This window comes from Cervus canadensis, chromosome 5 (genome assembly GCF_019320065.1).
Source record: "Cervus canadensis isolate Bull #8, Minnesota chromosome 5, ASM1932006v1, whole genome shotgun sequence".
In the NCBI taxonomy this organism is placed as follows: Eukaryota; Metazoa; Chordata; class Mammalia; order Artiodactyla; family Cervidae; genus Cervus; species Cervus canadensis.
This window is the reverse complement of record NC_057390.1, coordinates 98632046-98654112: the sequence shown is the minus strand read 5'-3', so window position 1 is coordinate 98654112 and position 22067 is coordinate 98632046. Positions and strand designations below refer to the sequence as shown.

Genomic DNA, 22067 nt, shown 5'->3' with positions numbered 1-22067 from the left:
GTCCGCTGTCCAACGTCCGGCAGAAGTCGCTGCGCTTCCTGGAGTCCCTGAAGGCGCGTCATCTTTAGGCCGCTTCTGTTTGGGGGTCCACCGGGACCAGCTTCCACCCCTGAGGCTGAGTGGCAGGGGCCCCAGAGTTGAGAGGGAGGGAGGGGAGCCTGGAGCAGGAAGGAAGCCCAGGGCCCCGGCCGGGCCGAGGCGGGGAGGCTGCGGGCTGGGGAGCAGTCTACCGGTGGGGACGCTCTGTAAGGGTCCAGTCCTTGGAGGTAACACCGCCTGCCCTCTGAGGCGGGGTCCTTGCCAGGGAGCTGGGGGTGGGGTGGGGGCAGCAGGCGGGGGCCCCGGGGAGTCCTGAGGCTGCTCCTCGCCTCCCTGCAGCCGGACCGGCGGGAGCAGGGACAGGCGCTGGCCCTCCTTCGGCGGCAGGCGGAGCTGGAGGTCTGGGAGACGCAGAAGGCCCTGGGGGAGCTGCTGTCCAGACCCAGGCTGGAGGTCAGCTGGCCAGCCCTCCCCCTAAGGCCCGGCCCAGCCTGGGGAAGGCTGGTGGGAAGCGTGGGTCAGGTCAGCCCAGGGAAGGGGGCTGTGGGTCCCGCTCAGGCTGAGGGCCTCCGAGTGCAGCTGCCCGCAGAGGCTGGCGGGCAGGCCCTGGTGTAGGAGGCTCACGCGGCCTTGGCTCCTCCCTGGGACCCCGCCTGGCCCACCCTCCACAACACTCGCCGCCTTCCTGTCCTCCCAGAGGCTGCGGGAGGAGCACTCGACCCAGGCCAGGCCAGGGGCGGCCTTGGAGCTGGAGCGGCCGCAGGTGCATGTGATTCCGGAGCCGAGGACCTCTCAGAGCGCCGCGGCAGCCAGGCCCAGGTGTGGCCCCCCGTCCAGCGTACGAGGGGGCTGGGTGGGGGTCTCGGACCACGTGGGCCACAGTCTGCAGCACTCTCTCACCTGGCAGCTCATACCCACTCCCGGGCCGAGACACGGCTGCACCCTCCCCGAGTCCCCAGGATGGAAAGAAGAGTTGGGCGGACACGTCAGCTCACGCGGGTGAGTGGTCTCAGAACCGACCCCCCAGCCACCAGACAGCACAGCTCGTGCCCCAGTGGGCCCCGAGGAGGCGGCTGGGTCAGGCGCCCGACAGAGGGGCTGGGGAGGGGGGCGACCCACCCACGGCCTCACGGGGCAGGGGGAACTGGGGTTTGAAAGTGTTCCAGGCGTCATGCACGGATGTGAGAGTTGGACTCTAAAGAAAGCTGAGTACCGAAGAATTGATGCTTCTGAACTGTGGTGCTGGAGAAGACTCTTGAGAGTCCCTTGGACTGCAAGGAGATCCCACCAGTCCATCCTAAAGGAGATCAGTCCTGAATATTCACTGGAAGGACTGATGTTGAAGCTGAAACTCCAATCCTTTGGCCACCTGATGCAAAGAGCTGACTCATTTGAAAAGACCCTGATGCTGGGAAAGATTGAAGGTGGGAGAAGGGGATGACAGGGGATGAGATGGTTGGATGGCATCACCAACTCGATGGACATAAGTTTGAGTGAACTCCGGGAGTTGGTGATGGACAGGGAGGCTTGGCGTGCTGCAGTCCATGGGGTCACAGAGAGTTGGACATGACTGAGGACTCAGCTGAACTGACTTGATGTCACAACACACCATCGGGCATCGCTGCTTCCTGCCTCCTGCTTGTTAGGGCAATCAGGGAGCCAGTGAGCCAGTTAGCAGATGCACCGCCCCCACCCACCCAGACCTCGGGGCAGTGAGCCTGGATTACAAGAAAGCTTTCAGTTAGATGCCTAGCGAAGCAGCCCAACAGCGCGGGGCGTGGCCAAGTAAGGAGGTGGGGTGGGTGAGACGTCCAGCCCTGTCTGTCCTGCTTGGGCAGACCTTCAGGGTGACCGTCACCCTCCCGCTGAAATCCTGAACACAGCCCATCTCTGTCCCTTGGGGAACAGGGAAGCCCACACTCTTCCCAGGTCTGCCAATATGCCCACCTCCGTCCCTCTGAGCGGTCATTCCTTGAGGCCTCTCAGGTGCTGGCCCCGTGAATATCCAGTTGGATACCGGGTCCTTGTTGGCAAAGAGAGTTCCCTGTGTGTAGGCTGCAGGGACAGCCCAGCACAACCTCCGGGAGTTTGAACCGTGGCTGGGCTGGTGGCATATGACGGACTTACTTGCTCCTGTGATGGACTTGTGGTTTAATTTCCTCATGGTCAGTTCAGTTCAGTTCAGTCACTCAGTCATCTCTGACTCTTTGCAACCCCATGGACTGCAGCATACCAGGCTTCCCTGTTCATCACCAGCTCCTGGAGTTTACTCAAACTCACGTCCGTTGAGTCAGTGATGCCATCCAACCATCTCATCTTCTGTCGTCCCCTTCTCCTCCCACCTTCAATCTTTCGCAACATCAGGGTCTTTTCAAATGAGTCAGCTCTTTGCATCAGGTGGCCCAAGGACTGGAGCTTCAGCTTCAGCATCAGTCCTTCCAATGAATATTCAGAACTGATCTCCTTTAGGGTGGACTGGCTGGACCTCCTTGCAGACCAAGGGACTCTCAAGAGTCTTCTCCAACACCACAGTTCAAAAGCATCAATTCTTCAGTGCTAAGCTTTCTTTAGAGTCCAACTCTCACATCCATACATGACCACTGGAGAAACCATAATTTTGACGAGACGGACCTGAGCCCAAATATGTAGAGATGTGGGTCTATGTTGGTGGATGTTCCGTGAGCTCTTGAAAAGAAACCCTGGTGTTGAGAACATCACTGTTCAGGATTACCGTGTGCCCTTGGTGGACTGACCCCTTTAAAACTCTGCCCTCACGGGATAGCCCTCTGTCCCCAGCGACCCGCTCTGCTCCGCGGCCTGCTGTGTCTGATCCAGCCACTCCCGCTTTCCCACAGCTAGCATCAGATGGTCCAGCTGGTCTGTCCTCTCCATCCTCCCACTTGTAAGGGATGTGTGTTTTCATATTTCCAGTGTGTTTCTTGGAGGCAGCCTGTAGGTGGATCTTGCTCCTTTGTCTTATTATACAATCCAGCAATCTCTGCCTTTCCCTTGGAGTGCTTCGCCATTTCCATGTAACAGAATTATCATTATGGTTAAGAGTTTTTTAAGATTTTTTTTTAATGTGGGCCATTTTTTAAAGTCTTTACTAAATTTGTTACAATATTGTTTCTCTTTTGTTTTTGGAGTTTTAGTCACAAAGGCATGTGGGATCCCCAACCAGGGATTGAAACTGCATCCCCTGCATTAGAAGGAAAAGTCTTTTTTTGTTGTTTTGTTTCTTTCTCTTCTTTTTTTGTTTAGTGTTTTTCCTTTTTTTTTTTTTTTGGAAGGCAAAATCTTAACCACTGGACCACCAGGGAAGTTCCAATGTTGTTAGGTTTTGAATCTATCATCCTGCTATTTTCTTTTGCCTCAACTGGCCTTTTTTCCGTTTTCTTTTTCTGTGTTCTTTTAGGTCAAACATTTTTTTTATCATTCAATTTTCTCTCTGTTGTTGGCTTATGAGCTGTAACTGACTTTAGTGGTTGATGTAGGATTTACAGTGGTACCTGTGGTGTCCCTTCACGTGACATTCCACTGGCTCACCCTGAGTAGGAGGCCCTCACAGCCAGCCCTCCATTTCTTTTTTTCTGGACTTTAGGCTACGGTAGTCATGCATTTTACTTTATAACTCCACAATGCATTGTTATTTTTTTAAACATTCAAGAAACTTTTAAAATTTATATATTTATGTATATACACATACATACACATGTATGTATACCCATATGTGTATATATGTGTGTATGTATACATCAGTTCAGTCACTCAGTTGTGTCCGACTCTTTCTGACCCCATGGACTGCAGCACGCCAGGCTTCCCTGTCCATCACCAACTCCTGGAGCTTGATCAAACTCATGTCCATTGAGTCAGTGATACCATCCAACTGTCTCATCCTCTGTCGTCTCCTTCTTCTCCCGCCTTCAATCTTTCCCGGCATCAGGGTCTTTTCCAATGAGTTGGTTCTTCGAATCAGGTGGCCAAAGGATTGGAGTTTCAGCTTCAGTATCAGTCCTTCCAATGAATATTTAGGACTAATTTCTGCATTTTTTTCTCTGATTACATTTATTCTTTGATTAAAGTCTTTTTTAGTTAAAGCAGGTCAGGGACATGACTGGGATTGGGGTGTGTGTCAGGGGAAGAACCATACAGTCCTGCTCTGTTTCATGGCCTCTTGAAGATTTGGCTGAAGCTGTGTGTCTGGCAGTTGGGTGGGGGGGTGGGTGTTGTGCTGTGGTGGTTGTGGTGGTAGATTAAGTTGCCCAGACACCCTAGCTCAGTGAAGACTTCCTGTAAAAAAGGCCCCTGGAACCTTATATGACCAGCCATGCCTGTTTTTTGTCCTCAGAGCCCGTGCAGGAAGGGAGACCAGACCAGCGCCCCTCCCAGCTGCCCCCAGCCAGGCTCTACCCCTGGGAGGAACCCAGGTTCCAGGTACAGAACCCGGGGAAGGGGCTCACAAGTGGGCCCCAGGGGAGGGGACCCAGTTCTCCATCCCCGGGGACATCAGGTGTTGAGACCACCCCTCCTACAGCCAGGGGGCCTCCGCTGCAGATTCTGTGCGGAGGGAGGCTCTCCCTGCCATGGGTACCACCGGCCCGTCCAGCTCACCTCTGCTCAAGCCCCTTCCTCACGGCTGGGGTGGCACGTGACCGCAGGTGTTCGGGGCAGGGCTGGCCCAGGCAGTGCTGACTGCACATCTCAGGGAGGGGGGCCCAGTCTTTCCTAACCCATCCAGAGCACAAACAGGTGGCCGGCTTGAGCACAGGGCCAACCTCACAAGGACCCCACCCTGCCCTCTTCGGGTGCCACCAGTTGGGAGGAGGATGGTAATGTGTCCCAGGGAAGAGGGGCACGGCATGGAGAACAACGGGGCGGCCAGTCCGGGAAGGCTCCCTGGAGGCGGCGGCCTCCTCCCCGGGGAGTTGGGTGCTGCTCCCACTCAGAGATACTCAGCGGTGGTGACACGGCCCCGGTCGGCCTGCCCCACCCCAGGGGAGCCGGACGAGGCCCCGGAGCGCGGCGCCGGTACCCTTCAGCCGCTTCACGATCCAGATGCTGGAGCAGAGCTTGCGGGAAGAGGACCTGCGCGCGCGCCACCAGGCCGCGCTGCTGCGCCTGCGCGAGAAAGCGCTGGAGGAGAAGACGCGCGCCGAGCTGGCCTGGCTGGAGCATCAGCGAGGGTGAGCGCATGCGCGCAGCGCCGGCCCCGCCCCGCCCCCACTCGGTACGCCCAGGGTAAAGTGCTGCTATGGGCGTTTGATGCGACCAAAAGTACCAAAAGGTGAATACAGTGGCATTGAACCCTCTCCTAGCCCCACGTGTGCGAGATCATCTCTGCCCATTTTCCAGGCTGTCTTGGCAGGTCTTGTTAAGGGAGATATACACATAGCTATTTCAGCAGCATTTGGAATAGACTAGTCCATCCTAAAGGAAATCAGTCCCGAATATTCATTGGAAGGACTGATACTGAAGCTGAAACTCCAATCCTTTGGCCACCTGATTCGTAGAACCTATTCACTGGAAAAGACCCTGATGCTGGGAATGATTGAAGGCAGGAGGAGAAGGAGGCAACAGAGGACGAGGTGGTTGGATGGCATCACCGACTCGATGGACATGAGTTTGAGCAAACTCCAGGAGTTGGTGTAGGACAGGGAGGCCTGGCGTGCTGCAGTCCATGGGGTCGCAAAGAGTCGGACACGACTGAGCGACTGAACTGAACTGAACTGACACGCCGTTGTAGCTTGAGATTTCGTTTAAAAGTCAAGAAACCCTCTCCCTGTCCCTGCATGAGCGCTACGACACCCAGCGCACCCAGCACAGAGACGACAGCCCCCTTAGCCAGCCCCTCGAACTGGACCTCTGGGGTGTCTCCAGCTCTGTGTCCTGAGTCGTGAACATCCCAGAGATGAATTCCTTAAGGTAAATTTGTGGAAGTGGAATTGATGGCAATGAGGACGCATTTTTTTTACAGCTTCTTGTTATTCCCGTATTGGTCTCCAAATAGCTCATTCCATTTAAGATCACTGGCGGTTTACAATTGTGCCAGGCTGGGGGTCTTCTATTCCATGATGACTCCCACCTCCCCAAAAGGGCCCTCTGGCTGGGCTGGGGTGCCAGCATGGGAAATGCACTGTCCTCCCTTCCTCTCTCCAGGCCCAAAGGTGGTCATGAGGGGACAGGAAGAGTGACAGTCTGGGCTGGGCCCATTGGACCCCTCGGGGTTCCCCTGCCTGCCCACACACGGCCATCTCCTCCCGATGGCCCTGCCGTGAGAACTGGGCATGCCAGGTCCACCTGGATAGCTCGGGCTAGCCAGGACTGCGGCTTTCCACACCCACGGGCAGGCCCCAAGGTCAGCAGTCAATCCAGTCCATCCATCTCCTTTGCCAGGTATCTGAACAGCATCGGCAGCTACACAGCGCTGGTGGCCTTGGCGGAGAAGCAGCAGCAGGCCCTCAGCCACCTTGAGCGGGAGCTGGTAAGGGCGGGCTTCGGGCGGGCCGACCGCAAGGGGCTCCTGCTGCTCTCCTGGGGCTGGGAACACGAGCACCCCCACCACAGAACTCCTGGGTGCTTGGCATCCTCCAGGGCTGCTCAGGGCTGCATGGGAAGCGTTCAGAGCTGGTGGGGGCAGTGTGGTGCTCTGACCCCTGCAGCCTCTGTACAGTGGCCGGGCCTCTCTGAGCCTCATTATGGGAAAACTGCAGCCGTGTGTGTTTCGGTGGGGTTGTTGGAGGGCTTGGCCCAGCTAGCAGTGACCCCTGACCTCAGAGGGGACTTGCAGCTTCTCTGAGCGCAGTTTCCTCATCTGGGGTCAGGGGTCACTCCGCTGGTGTCCTTCCATTTCTGACTCCAGACACCCCTGTGTGGGGTGGGAGCTCGTGGTTCCCTCTCTTCATCTGGATGAAGAAACTGAGGCTGGGGGCTGGGGCTGGTCTTGCCCGGGGACCCTCAGCTGGGAAGGGAGGGGTGGTGGTGGACCTGACCTCCATCCTAGAGGACCTGGGGGGACCAGGGAGGTGGAGTGGTGGGTATGGGGCTTTCCAGGCAGAGGGGCAACAGGAGGAGCCCAGGACACCGTGAGGTGGGAATGGAAGGGTTCTAGTTATCAACTGAGGTGGGGACCCTGGGGTCCTTTGTTGTGGGTGGAGACATTGGTGGACTCTGGGTCGGGGCCCTGACCACTGGGGTGGGGGACCCAGCTCTGCTGAGCCTCAGTTTCCTCCTCTGACCTGGACAGGGTGTCGCCTCCCCTGGGGGGGGGCATCGTCCCAGCAAGGTGGTTCTGCCAAAGGATGGCCATCAGAGACGCAGCAGGAGACAGGGGACAGTCAGGGACAGAGCCCAGGACATGGCAAGAGGGAGGGCGGTGAGGACTGGCAGGGGCACAGCCAGCCTGTGCCAGCCTTGCTTGGAGGTGCCCAAGGAATGAGCACCCCAACTTCCTTCCTGCATCTCACCAGAGCCCGCTGATGGCCAAACCTAAGCGGCAGGGGAGTCCAAGGTGCGGGGTGCAGGGGGGGACCTCCTGACTGAGCAGGATGAGAAGGGCAGGGACATCCGAGGGGCCAGGGGCCCCCAGCTCCAGAGCCGCCCCGTCCTGTCCCTGGGTACTGACGTGTGCTCCTCTGGTTCAGAGGGGCATCCGGCACCTGCGGACCCTTCACCTGTCCTCCCACCGAGAGAGGAAGCTGCTCCTGCAGCAGCAGAAGGACATCGTCTCCGTGCAGAGGTCCGCGGCCCTCCTGCAGCAAGAGCTTCAGGACCGGACCCGGCTGCCTCAGGTGGGCGTTCTCACCCGGCCTGGGGGCTTGGCTCGTGGCCGGAAATGCTGCTCACTGGCCGCTTCCTGGGCACGTGCAAGTCCTGTGTAAAACACCTGTGACCCAGGGTGGGAAGGGATTCGGGAGGGTCGGGCTGGAGGGGCGGCAGCTGCTGCGGGGGCCAAGGGGGCTTTCCTGGACTGGGCTGCCTGGCCGGGCCCGGAGGAGGAACCAGACTCCCCGGGGCTGGAAAGTGCTCTGGCCCGGAGGTGGGGAGCTTAGTGAGCAGGGTTGGGGCAGTGTGGAGGGGGCTGGCGGGGCCGGGGGGGCCGAGGCAGGAAGGAGGGAGAGGCCCGGGCCCCTTGAGAGGCTGGCCCCTCGGGAGCTGAGTGGCGGTGTGTCCTTGCTGCTGCAGCCTGTCCCCACCGTCACAGGGAGGAGGCGGTGAGGACAAGGCCGGGCGCCCATCCCCAGGCCGAGCATCTCTCCCACAGGTTGGGGATGGTGACTGTCTCACCTGGCGGGCGGCGGAGGGTGGTGGACTGGGTTCTGCAGAGCAGCTGGGGTAGTTTAGCGGTCATCCCATCATCCCAGCCAAGCCTGCAGGAGAGGGGCCCAGGGCTGCCGGATTCCACAGCCCCCACCTCTGTGGGTTCCAGCCCGGCGACCTGGGCAGCCTTAGGCAAGGGCCCACCCCCAGCTCTGGGCCTCTTGTCTGCACCGTTGGGGACTGTTAGCAACGGACCGTGGGGCTCCCGTGAGTTGAGGACCCCTGTTTCAGCCAGCCCGCTGCCTCCTCATGGGAGCAGGCTGCCCGCCGAGCTGGTGGCTGCCCTGCCATGGCAGCCGCTGCATGAAGCCGCCTCCTGCTTTTCCTAAGGGGAGGTGGACCAGCTTGCTCCGCGCTGTTTCTCTTAGAGTTCCAGCCCTGAAGTCAAGGCCAGGCGGGAGGAGGGCCCCGGGACAAGCCCCCAGCAGCCGGAGGGGCCGGCCCAGGGCTCCTCACACGCCCGGCACACGCCTGGCAGCCCCTTCAGCCAGCACCCGCAGAGGAGCGAGAGCCTGCCAGTCCCGCAGTGAGTCGTCACGGGCAGCCCTGGCCCTGGCGCTTGCCATTAAAAGCCTTGCCTGCTGGGTGGCCGTGGTGTCACAGCCGTTGGGCCCTGCACACCTGGCCACAGGGAGGAGGGGCAGGGATGCTGGAGGACTGGGAGGGGGCTCCTGCCCCACCGGCTGGCCCATGGGGCTGGTGGCTGAGGCCAGAACCTCCCTGGCCCGCTGGGAGAAGCGCAGGGATTTGGCTCATTCGCAGCTGGGCCACTGGCCGGGGTGTGTCCTCCCCGCTCGTTGGCTGAATGGGAATGGGGTGCCACCATCCCCAGGGCTGCTGTAGGGCACAGTGACACAGGTCAGATGGACCGACCTGGGTGGGTGCTGTGTGCGTGGGACCCCCTAGCTGCCAGGCACTCCCTTTCGAGGCTGGCGTGGGCTGTTCCCCCGGCTGGGGTGGCTTGGCCTTTTCTGGAAGCCTGGATGCGGGGCCACTGGCCTCAGCTTGCAGCCAAAGGCCCCCCAGGGCTGAGTCGTCTGGGGCAGGGGGCAGAGTCCTGGCTGTGGATGGGAGCCGAGCCGCTTTATTCCCATCAAGAGTGTCCTGATGACCCCGCACTGGGACCCCTCCTCCTCTTCCGTCTTCATTACAATGGCCCTTGAGAGCCCACGAGGCCCCCTTTCCTCCTAGCAAGCTCCCAGCTCCTCCCCTGAGGGTTGGCCGCCCGCCAGGCTCTAAGCTGAGCGCCCCCACCCAAAGCCACAACCTGGGGTTGAGGCCGCAGAGGTGACCCCCAACCCTGGGAAGGGGCTGGCCCCTCAAGAGTGGCCTTCTCAGGACCCCTGCCTGCCCCTGGGGGTACCACTGCCGTCCAGCGGCCCCTTCCAGTGGGGGGCCCGTTTTCATGCCTCTCCCAGGAAAGGGGGTCGTCGCACACTTGGCCCTGGGCCCTCTGAGAGCGCTTTTCACACGCTGATCTATAGTTCACGTGGCTGTTGATCACCCAGCCCAGGAATCTCTGACAGGCTTCCTGGCTGACCGGACCGGACCCTCTTGGTACCAGGAGTTTGTTTATGGCACTGGGGCTGGCTGCTCGCCCCGAGGGTGAGGGGTGTGTCCTGGAGTCGAGGTCCTGGCGGGGCATGAGGCTCCTCATCACAACAGTGATGCAAGTCAGAAACCAGAGCAGAGCTGTGTGTCTACGAGGGAGGCTTCAGAGGCCTGGAAGCTCCCCGGGAGGTCCTGCCACCTGGACAGACTGCTTCGTACTTTCGTTCCCTCAAGAGAAGCTCAGCGGAGCGCTGAGCTGCTCAGGGCTGGGACGCATCCCTGATCCAGGGCCTGTGGGGGCCCTCGCTGCCCTGGCTGGGGGCTCCGGCCTGAGACCCGGTGTGCACTGGGGAGGGCTGGGGGAGGGCTGGTACCTCTTTAAGGAGGCGGGGGCGGGGCCTTCCATTCCGGTTCAGTTCGGCCAGGTTCTGGGCCAGGCACAGCCCCTTCTGGTCCTCTGCATCCTTCCCCCGGGGCGGGCCGGGCCCTGCATCTGGACACACTGGTGCGGACAGGTGCCTGCTACTTCCTGCCCTGCAGGTCAGAACTCCAGCCCCCCGAGACGTCTCCTCCTTCGAAAGCCCGAGACCCAGTTTCTCGGCTAAGACAGCCCTCTGACCCCGCTCCCCAGTCCACACCCTGCCATGGGTGCCAGTCCCGGGGAGGGGGACGCTCAGGGCCGCCCTGGGGGAGCAGCAAGCTGTGCCCAGTTGCAGCGCGTGCCTGGGAAGAAAGGGAACGGAAGGAACGCCCTGCTGCGCCTGAGAGCGGGGGAATGTTCTAGAACAAGGCTCCCCGTGGGCATGACCTTAAACCCAGAAGGAACCAGGAAACCTGGCAGTCCTGTTCCCAGCCCCCCTCTGGGGCCACGATGGGGCGCTTTTCCTGCCGTCCGTGTGCCCGGAGCTCAGGTGGGACCCAGGCACGTTGAGTGCTGCCCTCGGGCCGGGGGGTCGGGCTCCATGCAGAGGTCCTGAGGGAACAGGGGCACAGACAGAGTCTCCCTCCCCACACGTCCCCTGCCACCCCCAGCGGTGGTCCCATTTAGGGGTGCAGGCCCTGCTCGAGAAGCTGCCGGGCAGGGAGGGGCCGGGGCCCGTCTTCCTTCTCCCGGTGCTGACCGCTTGGCCACTGCATGCAGCTGTCCCCTGGATGTGAGGTGCTGCTCCACTGGTGGAATGTTCTGGTCAGGGCTGGCCACCTGGGAGTGGAGGAGCAGCCGGGTGAGTGGTCACCCCAGCCCACCCTGCACTGCCTTGCAGCCGACTCGACGAGCCGCAGGATGGGACACCCCCTCTGGCAGCTTCAGCTGCAGACGGTCACCCGCAGCCTCCGAGGCTGGCGTGGGACGAGGACGCACCCGCAGCGGCTGGCCGACCTGATGCCGGAGGCCAACCCCCGGAGAGCCATAGCCACACGGGCCAAGGTAACCAGGCAGGGCGGCAGCGGTGGCAGCTGAGGACAGACGCCACCCCCTCAGCCCTGGCAACTCAGGCCCGCTTCGGGCTTGCGGTCGGTTCAGGGTCAGACAGACCTACATCCCGCTGGGCCTGGCCGGAGCTGTGTGCTCGGGGCGACCCGGCCTCCCTGTCCCTATGTTTGGGCGCTCAGGCGGGCTGCCTTTCCAGATGGTGGGGGCTGGCCGGGGTGGGAGAGGCCACCCAGATCGGCCGCTCCTCCTCCTGGCAATGCGACAACTCAGAGCAGCCAGCTGAGCCAGGCTCGTCCCCAGAACCTCAGACCTGCCCGAGAACACCGCAGGACATGCTGCCCGACTGAGTCCAGATGTTCGTGACGCTGCCTCCACCAAGGGTGGGAGCAGGGGCCCGCCAGGCCTGCCCCGGGCTCAGGGCTGGGCAGGCTCTTGGGTCACTCAGGCCTCCAGGCAGGGGACCTGTCCAGACAGGGAGCTGGACGTGCCCCCAGGCTGTCCCCATCTCCCGCCTTGTACCCCCCCAGCCCACAGACACCCCAGGGAGCCCCTAGAGCAGCTGGTGTGGCCCCCCCGCCTGGCAGGGCGCCCCATCCAGCTCCTCCCCCTCCCCTCTATGCAGTGAGGGGCCTGCGCCCTGGCAAATTACCCAACATCTGTGGCTTAAAAGGACAGAAACTTCCTGTCTCTCAGTTCTGGAGGCCATAAGCCTGAAATCCATGTGTAGGCAGAAGGCACTCCCCACCTTTTCCAGTTTCGGGGGCCTCCAGGCCTCCTTGGCTTGTGGTGTGTCTGCATCTGCAAAGACCCTAGTTTCACATAAGGGTTTGCAGGCACTGAGGGTTGGGACAGCCTGCCCTCCACCCCGTCCCCTAAAAAGCCCCGTGACTGGAAGCCCTGCTCTTAGCAAAAACCGCATCCCTGCTGACACAGGTTTGCTGATTTCTCTGCACTCTCCAGGCAGTGACACTAATGTAGAGGAGGTTCTGTAAACAGACAAGAGGGGGCGAGGGGGTGGGGGGTGAGTTGCAGGGGGGCTCGGAGACCCTGCTCACTGAGCTTCTTTGGCCCCCAGGGTCACCCTGGGGAACGTCTCAGAACCCCAGGGTGTCCTGGAACACCGTCTGGGAAGCACAGGGAGGAATGCTGAGGGGCCTGTGCAAACAGACCCGCTGGGCAAGCGAAGGAGAGGAAGGCGAGGAGGGGTCAGGAGTGCGGCGCTGGGGTCCCAGGGAACAGTGGGGCCTGGGCGCTTGTGGGACTGGTCTCTGAAGACGGAGGGGCAGGAGGACTGGAGCGTCTGTGAGACCCTTCCTGGGAGACCAGCTCTTCTTGCTCTGCAGGTCCGGGGGTTCCCCCATGCTCTGGAGGGTCTCCACAGGTTCTGGGGCCTCCCCTTGAGTACTGAGGGCTCTCCCCAGGTTCTTGGGGCTCCCCTCGAGTACTGAGGGATCTCCCAAGTTCTTGGGCCTCCCCTTGAGTACTGAGGGCTCTCCCCAGGTTCTTGGGGCTCCCCTCGAGTACTGAGGGATCTCCCAAGTTCTTGGGGGTCCCCTCGAGCACTGAGGGCTCTTCCCAGGTTCTTGGGGGTCCCCTCAAGCACTGAGGGCTCTTCCCAGGTTCTTGGGGCTCTCCTCGAGCACTGAGGGCTCTCCCCAAGTTCTTGGGGCTCCCCTCGAGCACTGAGGGCTCTCCCCAGGTTCTTGAGGGTCCCCTCGAGCACTGAGGGCTCTTCCCAGGTTCTTGGGGCTCCCCTCGAGCACTGAGGGCTCTCCCCATGTTCTTGGGGCTCCCCTCGAGCACTGAGGGCTCTCCCCAAGTTCTTGGGGCTCCCCTCGAGCACTGAGGGCTCTCCCCAAGTTCTTGGGGGTCCCCTCGAGCACTGAGGGCTCTCCCCAAGTTCTTGGGGCTCCCCTCGAGCACTGAGGGCTCTCCCCAAGTTCTTGGGGGTCCCCTTGAGCACTGAGGGCTCTCCCCAGGTTCCTACCCCCCCCACCCCCAGCTCTGGAGGGCTCTGTCTGAGGCTGGTGGAAGCCACAGTGTACGGGTTTGTATGTCTTTTAGAGCCAAGGGGGCAGCCTGATGTCCCTCTGCCAGGCCTTCCGCGGGCGACCTCCCTGGACACAGGATGGCCACCAGGCCCAGCCTCTCCTGTACGCACACCCCCAGAAAGCCCTTCTACCTCTTTGCCCACTTGGGGGGGCCCTCCCCTGTCCTGCCGACCTGCGCCCGGTCTTGGTGGGCCCGGGCTCAGTTCCTGTCCTGATGGGTGGTCCTCAGCGTCCCCCCCGCAGGTGGCTCCTACAGGATGGCCATCTCCCGTCCCCCGTTGTATACACAGGCGGGCAACGTGGAGGGCAGCCTTCCTGCTGCTCAGATCTGGTTCCTGCCGGTGAAGGAGCCACCCCCGGGTAAGTCCTCCCATGCGTGAGCCTTGCCAGAAGCTCCCCCAACTGGGTGTGTCCCCCCCCCCAAGGCGGTGCCAGCCCCCAGACAAGGACAGGGAGACCCAGGGGAGACCACCTGAAGCCTGGCACAGGTGGGAGATGCCTCTGCTCTGTGCCTCTTGGGGCGACGTGGCCCCTTTTCTGCTGGAAGGGAAAGCCCTAGCCTGCTCTGCTTGTTGTGGTCCCCACTTGGTTTATCTGGTCCAGACCTTTAGTGACGTGGGAACCGGCGTGCCGGAAGTGTCTTCTTAGCTAAAGAGAGCTTTTTGCATGCACTGATTCCCAGGGTGGAGCAGACTCCTTCACGGCTCTGGGGACCCCCAGTGGTGCGTTGGGGGACAGCAGGCTGGACGCCCAGGGTGGGGCGTCCCGGGGCCCCGCCTTGTCTCAAAGCCCTGGTGCCACCTTGGAGCTCACCTCTCAGGCCTGAGTCCACGTCTTGGGCTCAGAAGCCCCTCTCAACAGCCACCCCCGGGAGCAGCAGAGAAGTTGTTCAGACCAGTTGTGTGCCTGGGGGCTCCCTGTGGTCTGGCCTGGGAGAGCATCCTCAGGACAGATTGGGGCAGATGAGAGGAGGCTGGAACTGCCCTGGGGCATTGGACTGCCTGAAGAGCTCGTGGTGGAGGTCCAGGACTGGCGCTGGCTCTGTCTGACCTGGCACTGAGCCTGCCCCGTCACAGGCCTTCAGCTCGACCCACAGCACCTTGCCCTTGCGGCTTCCCAGGTGGCTCAGTGGTGGTGAATCCACCTGCCAAGCAGGAGACGCACGTTTAATCCCTGGGTTGGGAAGATCCCCTGGAGAAGGAGATGGCAACCCACTCCAGTATTCTTGCTGGGAAATCCCATGGACAGAGGAGCCTGCTGGGGTACAGGCCGTGGGGCCGCAGAGAGTCAAACACTGCTGAGTGACTATCAGCAACAACAAGCGTGGCCTTCACCGTGGGCCGCGGACAAAAGGGAGGCGTTCCCGTTGGTGGAGCTTCCACAAATCCAAGCTTTAGCCAAAGAGCTCTGGTCCCCTTGGGCCTGTGGCCTTGGGACTGACACGGACCCCTGGGCCTTGCTGTCCCTGCCGGGTCCCAGCGTGGACTGGACGTGTAGGAAGATGGTAACTCCCTGGGGTTTCTTGACAGAGACCCCACTGCAGCCCCCCGCCCCCACTTTGCCAACCTTCCAGCTGTGCGGTGGTGACCTTGACACGTCCCCACACCTCCTCCCTCCCTCCCCCGGCCCAGCCCCCCAGCCCAGCCCCGGAAGAGTGGACACGGAGGAAAAGAGCAGCTGTGCAGAGGGTCTGCAAGCTCCACCCAAAAACCACCATAAAGAGGGCTTTTAAATCTACATTGTAAATGCTGCCTCTAAAGTTTCTCCTGAGTCTTCACCTCAGTAACTGTCCAACAAGAGGGTAATTTTAGGAGTAGCTAACCTTGTATTTTTCTGTCCTCACTCTAACCAAACACAAGCAGGTGTGGTGGCTGTTTGGGACGCTAAGGCTGTTTGCACGTGGCTTCAGCGTCCCGGGACCCTGTGCCCACTGCATCCTCTGCCTTCTGTGCCCGTCAGCGCTCATGGTCTCTGTGCCCCCTAGGAGACCCCCAGACCAGCCCCAGCCCCCGGCCGGCGGAGGAAAAGACCCGGGCTCTGACGGGAAGCCCAGCATCACACTTCCAAGGCCAGAGTCCCTCTCTGAGCGCAGGGCGTCCCCACGGCCCCCAGGAAGCCCGTGTGAGTCTGGGCCTGGCCCTGTGCTCTCTGCGGGCCAGGCGGGGGCCCTCCTGTGTGGCTTTGGTGCAGGGGCCCCTCGTCCATCAGATGCAGGCTGTTGATGGGTGGGATCTCTGAGCCTTCTCAGGGGAATCCTGTCTGCTGACAGGTCTTTGGAGCCCACTGGGAGGAGGGATGTCTGATTTGGCGGGTCTTTGTGGCCCTCTTTGGGGGACGGCCTTTGTTCCTTACTGTGGTCACAAGAACACAGGGGCTCTGTCCACAGCTAAGGGACACGGCCTGAGGTCCAGCAGAGGTCGCCCCACCCTGACCGTGGCGTCTCTCCATGGTGTTTCCAGCAGGTGGCTGAAGGTGGCAGGAGTCCCGCGGGGTCGGAACCAGGGCCGGACTTTGCCGGCAGCCCCGTGGAGGGGCCTGCCCCTGTGGAGGCTGCTCGGAGCTGCTCAGGGGAGCAGAGGTGTGGGGGGCCTGGAGGGCGGCTCGGGCTGGGGGACCCTGGGGCCTGGAGACAGTTTGGCCAGAGCATCCTGCTCTCTTGCTGGGGGACACTCACCCACTCCTGGTGCCCTTCATGCTGGGCTGGGGCCACTATGCACCCCAGCCCACCCGCGTGCCCTCTTGAGTCTGACCCCCCGGCTTAGGAAACAAAGACGCACCCTGGTATGTCGGCCCAGGATTCTGGGTGGGGGCAGCTGTAGGGGTCCCTCGAGGGAGCGCCGCCTCTGGATCTCTCTGATGGTGACTCCTAGCTGCCTGATCCAGGGGGTACTGAGGCCAGAAGCCCCTGAAGATAGACCCTGCTGGGGGAGCCCTGGCCTCTGATGGTCACTTCCGCTGGGGGACAGACAGCTGGCAGGCAGGTGTTTTAAGCATCTGCAGTGGCTGAAGGCCCCCTGCGGAGGAGACTCTGGGCCCAAGGGGGGAGGCTGGAAGATGGGGCTCCCTCTGGGGGCACCCTAAGTCTTCACGCTGTGCTTGCAGGGTAGAGACCTGTCAGCAGGAGAACCCCCACACCCCTTTCTCCTGCCTGGAAGCTGCCCTGCCAACCTTGTCTCCTGGTGACACCCCCAGCCCCTCAAGGGCCCCGCTCTCGCGTGAGGACCAGTCCCCAGGTAATGGACCAGCTTTCCAGTCAGAGCCAGCCCACTCCCACGGCCCCTGCCCTCCCCACCGCCTGGGCACTCTGTCTCCGCCTGGGGTCTTCTGCTTTTGATCCACCGGCTTGGGGGCCGTGGGATATGGGCTGTATCCTTCCCAGGGTTGGCGGAACATCCTCAGCGTAAAGGTGGTGACATCATCCCTAAACTCTCCTTTCTCTGCAGCAACTGAGGTGGCAGCACCCCCAGCCCCGCACGAGGGTGGCCCCCCGGCCCAGCTCACGGCCCCTTGGGACCTGGGCTCCGAGTCCACCCCCAGCGCCTGCTCAGAGGCGTCTTCTCCACGGTCCACTGCCGCCTCCTCGGCGAGCCTCCCGTCCTGCCCTTCCCTCCAGGAGTTTCAGAAAGCATCCGCCATCCTGGTCCAGCTTTCTGAGAGCCCCACCTCCCTCTCGGATGGGGAAGCTGGGGACACTCCGGACACAGACCTCAGCTGGGCTGGGGGGCTCCCTGCTCTGGACTCCTGGGGGTTCCACCGGGGCGGAGAGCCGGAGACCTGGGAGGGGCTGGAGGGCACTGAGGCCCTTTCCGGGCACGGCTCTGGCACTGGGGCAGGCGGCCTGGCTCCGGCAGGGGGTCTCCCTGTTGCCCAGTCTCTGTGGTCGGGGTTGGAGCAGTCCGAGTTGTCCACCGAGGTCTGGGGCCGGGAGAGCCCACGGGACCCTGGCGCCGGTGCCGGGCCAGCCCCAGGGCGCTGCTCGCCTGTAGGACGCGCATCCCACTTGGAACGGGCTGGGGTGCCCCTTGTCCTGCCTCCCTTCCTGGGCCCAGGGAAGGGGCGGGAAGATTCTGGAACCGGTGGGAGCCCGACCAGTGGATCAGATACAGGAAAAGCTCAGCGGCGGTCCCGGGAGGCTGCAGGAGCAAGGCTCCCATCCCAAACCTCTTCCTCGGGTGATTTACACTTGACCCTTTCCTTCCCCTCCGGGACCTCGGCCTCTGAGTTTGGCAAAAGAGGAGAGGCGGCGCTTCCGCGGGCCTCGGGTGGCTGCCCAGAGGGGCCCTGGGGCACTCACCCAAGCCCTTCCACTGATGGGAAACCTCTACAGACCTCCTCTGAGCCTGAGGTCCTCTTGATGCCAGGGGCTCCTCCTGGGGACCCCAGTGGGCAGGTAGCCGAGACAGCTGAGAGCTGGGCCCCTGGGTGTGGGGGAAGCAGAACTCCCCCTGTCCTGGAGGAAGCCTGCATTCCTCTGGCCGGCGACGTCTTGCCTGAGATCCTGTCCCCGGTGGACGAGGCGCTGTCTCACAGCAGCTTCCACCTCCCGCCCTCCACCCAGAGGGACGCTTGCCTCCCTCCTCTGCCTCCCATCCTCCCAGCGGACGGAGAGGCCAACCCTGCCAGCCTCCACTCAGAAGACTTCCCTACCCCACCTGAAGATGCTGTGTGTCCTGAGGGCTCGCTGGACACCCCAGAGGAAGCTGCCTCCCTCATTATGGCAGAGTGGTCCTCCTTGTCTGGGGAGGGTCTGTCTGAGTCACCATCCCCGGGGCCCCAGGAGGAGGCCGGGCTCTGCCTTGGGGTAGCAGGACAGGGCAGAAGCTTTGGGGGAGAACTGGGTGGATCAGGTTCTGTTGGGAGGGACCAGGCCATGGACAGCCGGTTGTCTGAACCGGTCAGCTTGGGGTCTCCCTGCTGTGGGGGAGCAGGGGATGCCCCGGGGTGGCTCCCAGTGCTGTCAGCGCAGCCCCTGACCCTGTCCAGAGTGGCCTGTGTGTCTGTGGGGAGTCTGGCAGCTGGGGACCCAGGACTGCCTGGCTCCGGGCAGGGGGACCCTGCTCCGGCTCTGGGTGCCGGACCGCACGCTGCCCTCCCAGGCGTGGAGACAGCCGAGATGGTGGACCTGCTGTCCGCCCAGCTCAGCAGCAGGATCCTGAGGGACACCCTGGCCGTGCTCTCGGAGGCAGCCCCAGCAGGCAGCCCGGCGGCAGAGGGGCCCAGCCAGGGCATGCGGGCTCACACGGCGGCCACTGGGCGGTCGTGGGGAAGGCTGGACTTCTGAGAAGACGGGGTGGTGGCGGGGGGCTGCGGGGACACAGACGTTGTCTGTGAGAGCCCCCTGCCTGGCTGGCCATCGAATGAGGCCTCCTAGACTCAGCAAGGTCCCGGACACGTTGCGATGTGACTGTGCGTTAGCATGTGCGTGTGTGTGAGCGTGCTGGGGGCGTCAGGAAGCCTGGACTTGCCCTGGGTGGGGCCACCTGTGGGCGGCTGGCTGAGACTGGGCCATCGATTGGATGTCACCTGCAAATTGGCTCTGACCCAGAGGTTAAGGTCAAAGGGTGTGTGGGACGCATGCAGATCTGGCCAGCCAAGAAAAGGTGAGGAGGTCACCTACTGGAAGGACACGGTCCCAAGGAGAGGGGCCGGGATGGGTTGCCGTGGGCCTCAGGAGGGGCCGAGAGGATGAGAGCGCAGCTTTGGGGGATCGGGGAGGCCAGATGCTGAGGCTGGGGGTTACGTCTGCACTGGCACGCCCTCTCGGATTTGCCTCGTTGGGAAACCATCCGTGGGGGTGTTTGCCTGCCTCTGATTGCTGAAGGATAAACCTGGTGCCTCCGCGGCGTCCAGCTGGTGACTCTGGGCTGGGAGGTCTGTGTGCGTCCCCTTGTGCAGATTAGAGGAGGCGGCAGCTCGGGGAGAAGTTCATCTCGCCGGCGGCCAGGTCACCCTCCGCCCGGCCTCTGGGCTGGGGTAGACCCCTGCCTCCCCGAGGGTGCTCAGGACGCCTCCCGGAAGAAATGAGAGCCCCTTGCCAGGCTGGCCGTCGAACGGGCCCTCCTAGACGCAGCAAGGCCCCGGTGGGTTCCAGAGGCGGTGGCATGTGGGCTCCTGCACGAGGCGCTCCTGCAGGGACGGCCTCGCAGGTGTCCCCTTGCGAGAGCGCCTGTCCCCCTCAGCACCAGACTCAGGCGGGCGTCCAGGAAGTTGATGCCCAGTCAAGCACCAGGAGGGTTTCCCGTGGGAAGGAAGTGGGGAGAGGCTGAGACGGGAGGACGGGGCGAGACCGCCGGGCGTGGGCCGCAGTGACGTGGGTCTCAGTAGACTGGGCGGGGGAGCCCTCGGGCCACCTCGGGGTGAGACCAGGGCAGCTGACCTTCAGGGGCTGAAGGACAGGCCACTGCAGCACTGACCTCTCCCCGCAGCCACCCCACGAGCCGCTGATGGGCTCTGAGGGGTCCCTGCAGCCCCCTTGTCCCCCAGAGCCGTGCGGAAGCGCCGTCGCCAGGGCACAGGCCGGTTCAGCCGGCCCCCCGCGTCCTGTCGCCGGTTCCCACCTTGTCTGCAGCCACCCCGCCCTCCCCAGGAGGAGCAGAAGGCTGCATCGTGTGTGTGTGTTGGTTCTAATGCGAGAGCACCTCTGAGCTGGTGCTCCAGCGAATTCACTGGAAACCAACACTGTCTTCTCAACGCCCCTGCTCTGTCCCTGTCCTCGTGGGGCTGGCTCATTTCAATGTTGTCAGTCTTTCTCTCCTGAATTGTCATCTGCGCACTTGGAGGAGAAGTAGCTTTTCAGTGAGCCCAACAATCAGCTCTTTCATAAAAGGAAGCGGGGACTTCCCTGGTGATCCAGTGGTTAGGGCTCTGCGCTTCCACTACCGGGGCGGCGGGCGTGGCGTGGGTTCAATCCCTGGTCGGGGGACTAAGATCCCACATGTCACACAGCATGGCCGAAAATTAAATAAATAAAAGGAAGCAGCTTTCAGGTCGGCTTCTAAACTTCTGATGTGGTTAGGATTTCTTGAGATAAGGCTCACTTACGCTGCGCTTGATCTCTCAGAAGTTACTCTCTGTGTCCTACGGCAGTCTCTCCCCGCCTGTCGTCTAAACCATCCATCAGTTATCCATATGGGCTTCCCAGGTGGTAAAGAACCTGCCTGCCACTGCAGGAGATGCGGGAGACCCGGGTTCAATCCCTGGAAGATCCCCTGGAGGAGGACATAGCAACCCACTCCAGCATTCCTGCCTGAGAAATCCCAAGGTCAGAGGAGCCTGTCAAGCTACAGTCCATGGGGTCACAAAGAGTCAGACGTGACTACACACACATCACTTATCTACCTATCATCTATTTATTCTCTATCCATCATCTATCATTTGTATCATCTATCAGTTTTCTACCTGCATCAACTATAGCATCTGTCCATCCATTCCCAGTTCTCAAATTGGAAAACACCTGCTTGACAGGGAGTCCAGAGTCAAGCAGTCGGTGGCGTGTTGGCCTAAGGGACATCGATGTCCTGGTGCTGGTCCAGGATATGACCCCCGTGAGGTCCTGGGAAGTCAGCTGTCAAGTCAGAATGACAAGAACTCCTCTCCTGCAGCCCTCACTCCACTTTAGGAGAGGAACTCATTCACTTAGCATTTATAGGACCCGGGGGAAGAGACCCAGACTTTCCAGTACTTGTCATTTAGAGTGGGCGGCGTCTCCGAAGCTGGCCTGGCAAAGCCTCCAGATGCTGCCTCTCAGACCCCATAGAACCCTGCAGGCCAAAGCAGGAACCGCCACCGTCGTCTCCAGGCTCCAGCCTCTGGGGCAGCCACTCCGAGGGACCAGCTCACCGGCCCAGCCTGCATTATACCCCAGCTCACGCAGGACGGGATCACTGTCCTGGGGAGCAGCAGTCACAACAACCCATGTTGACTTGACGCCCGATCTTCTCAAGCCCGCCTGAGAGCCCAGAAGAGGTTTGGGCCCACTGGGGGAAAATGTGTGTGCATTCTCCACCTACACAATTTCAGGACAAATTTTGAGCTACAGCTTTCTTATTGATTTCCCCCTAGTTTTCTGAACAAATTAGTCTGTGATTTTTTATTTTTTTTTTTTCTATTTATCGCTGACCCTTTTGGATTTACGAGGCCGTGTGAGAGGAATTATGTATTTTACACACATCACGTTCGGTCATAAATCTCCCACATCGAAACCCGGCAGATTTGCCTCAGATTCGATAGTCTTGGGTCTGGCCGCTGCGGGCGGGGCTGATAGCTGGGCATCAGGCATGGCCATGTCCGCAGCTGGACTTGGGGCCTCCTGGGTGCCCAGCAGGCACGTGTGTCCCTGGAGTCACTTTGTGGCCCCGTGGCCCCTCGCCCTTGAAGGGAGTCTGGTCAAGGAGGACTTGTATGAAGACCCTGGCCTTTGCCTTCCCATGAGAGCTGGATCCAGGGAGCTTGGGTTTATCCAGTGACTGGCCAGAGGAGGAAGACTGTCCACCGAAGCTATCAGACGTGCTTAATCTCCGCCGACGTTACGTGTGTGGAGCTGAGGGCTGTGGCATTCAGACATATTGACCCAAAGCGAGACTTCAATTTCAAGATTGCTCCCTCCAAGGTCTCACCGTGCTCGCCTTGGCTCCAATCCCTGTAACCTCTTGGGCCAATAAATCTTGATACCAGCCTCC

At 61.5% G+C, this 22067-nt stretch overlaps 1 protein-coding gene across 1 annotated transcript in view; it reads left to right on the top strand.

The window, feature by feature from the left end:
- The window catches only part of CCDC187 (coiled-coil domain containing 187), a 61506-nt gene extending 39439 nt beyond the window's left edge, over positions 1-22067 (top strand). Inside the window, exons 10-26 of the mRNA XM_043470011.1 lie at positions 1-53; positions 379-492; positions 737-858; positions 947-1038; positions 4388-4473; positions 5035-5222; positions 6433-6520; positions 7680-7826; positions 8724-8881; positions 11169-11332; positions 12414-12533; positions 13403-13491; positions 13680-13749; positions 15374-15510; positions 15849-15967; positions 16492-16622; positions 16833-22067. Coding sequence (XP_043325946.1) covers positions 1-53; positions 379-492; positions 737-858; positions 947-1038; positions 4388-4473; positions 5035-5222; positions 6433-6520; positions 7680-7826; positions 8724-8881; positions 11169-11332; positions 12414-12533; positions 13403-13491; positions 13680-13749; positions 15374-15510; positions 15849-15967; positions 16492-16622; positions 16833-18670 — 3716 coding nt within the window. The 3' untranslated portion in view covers positions 18671-22067. The remainder of the gene's footprint in view (positions 54-378; positions 493-736; positions 859-946; positions 1039-4387; positions 4474-5034; positions 5223-6432; positions 6521-7679; positions 7827-8723; positions 8882-11168; positions 11333-12413; positions 12534-13402; positions 13492-13679; positions 13750-15373; positions 15511-15848; positions 15968-16491; positions 16623-16832) is intronic.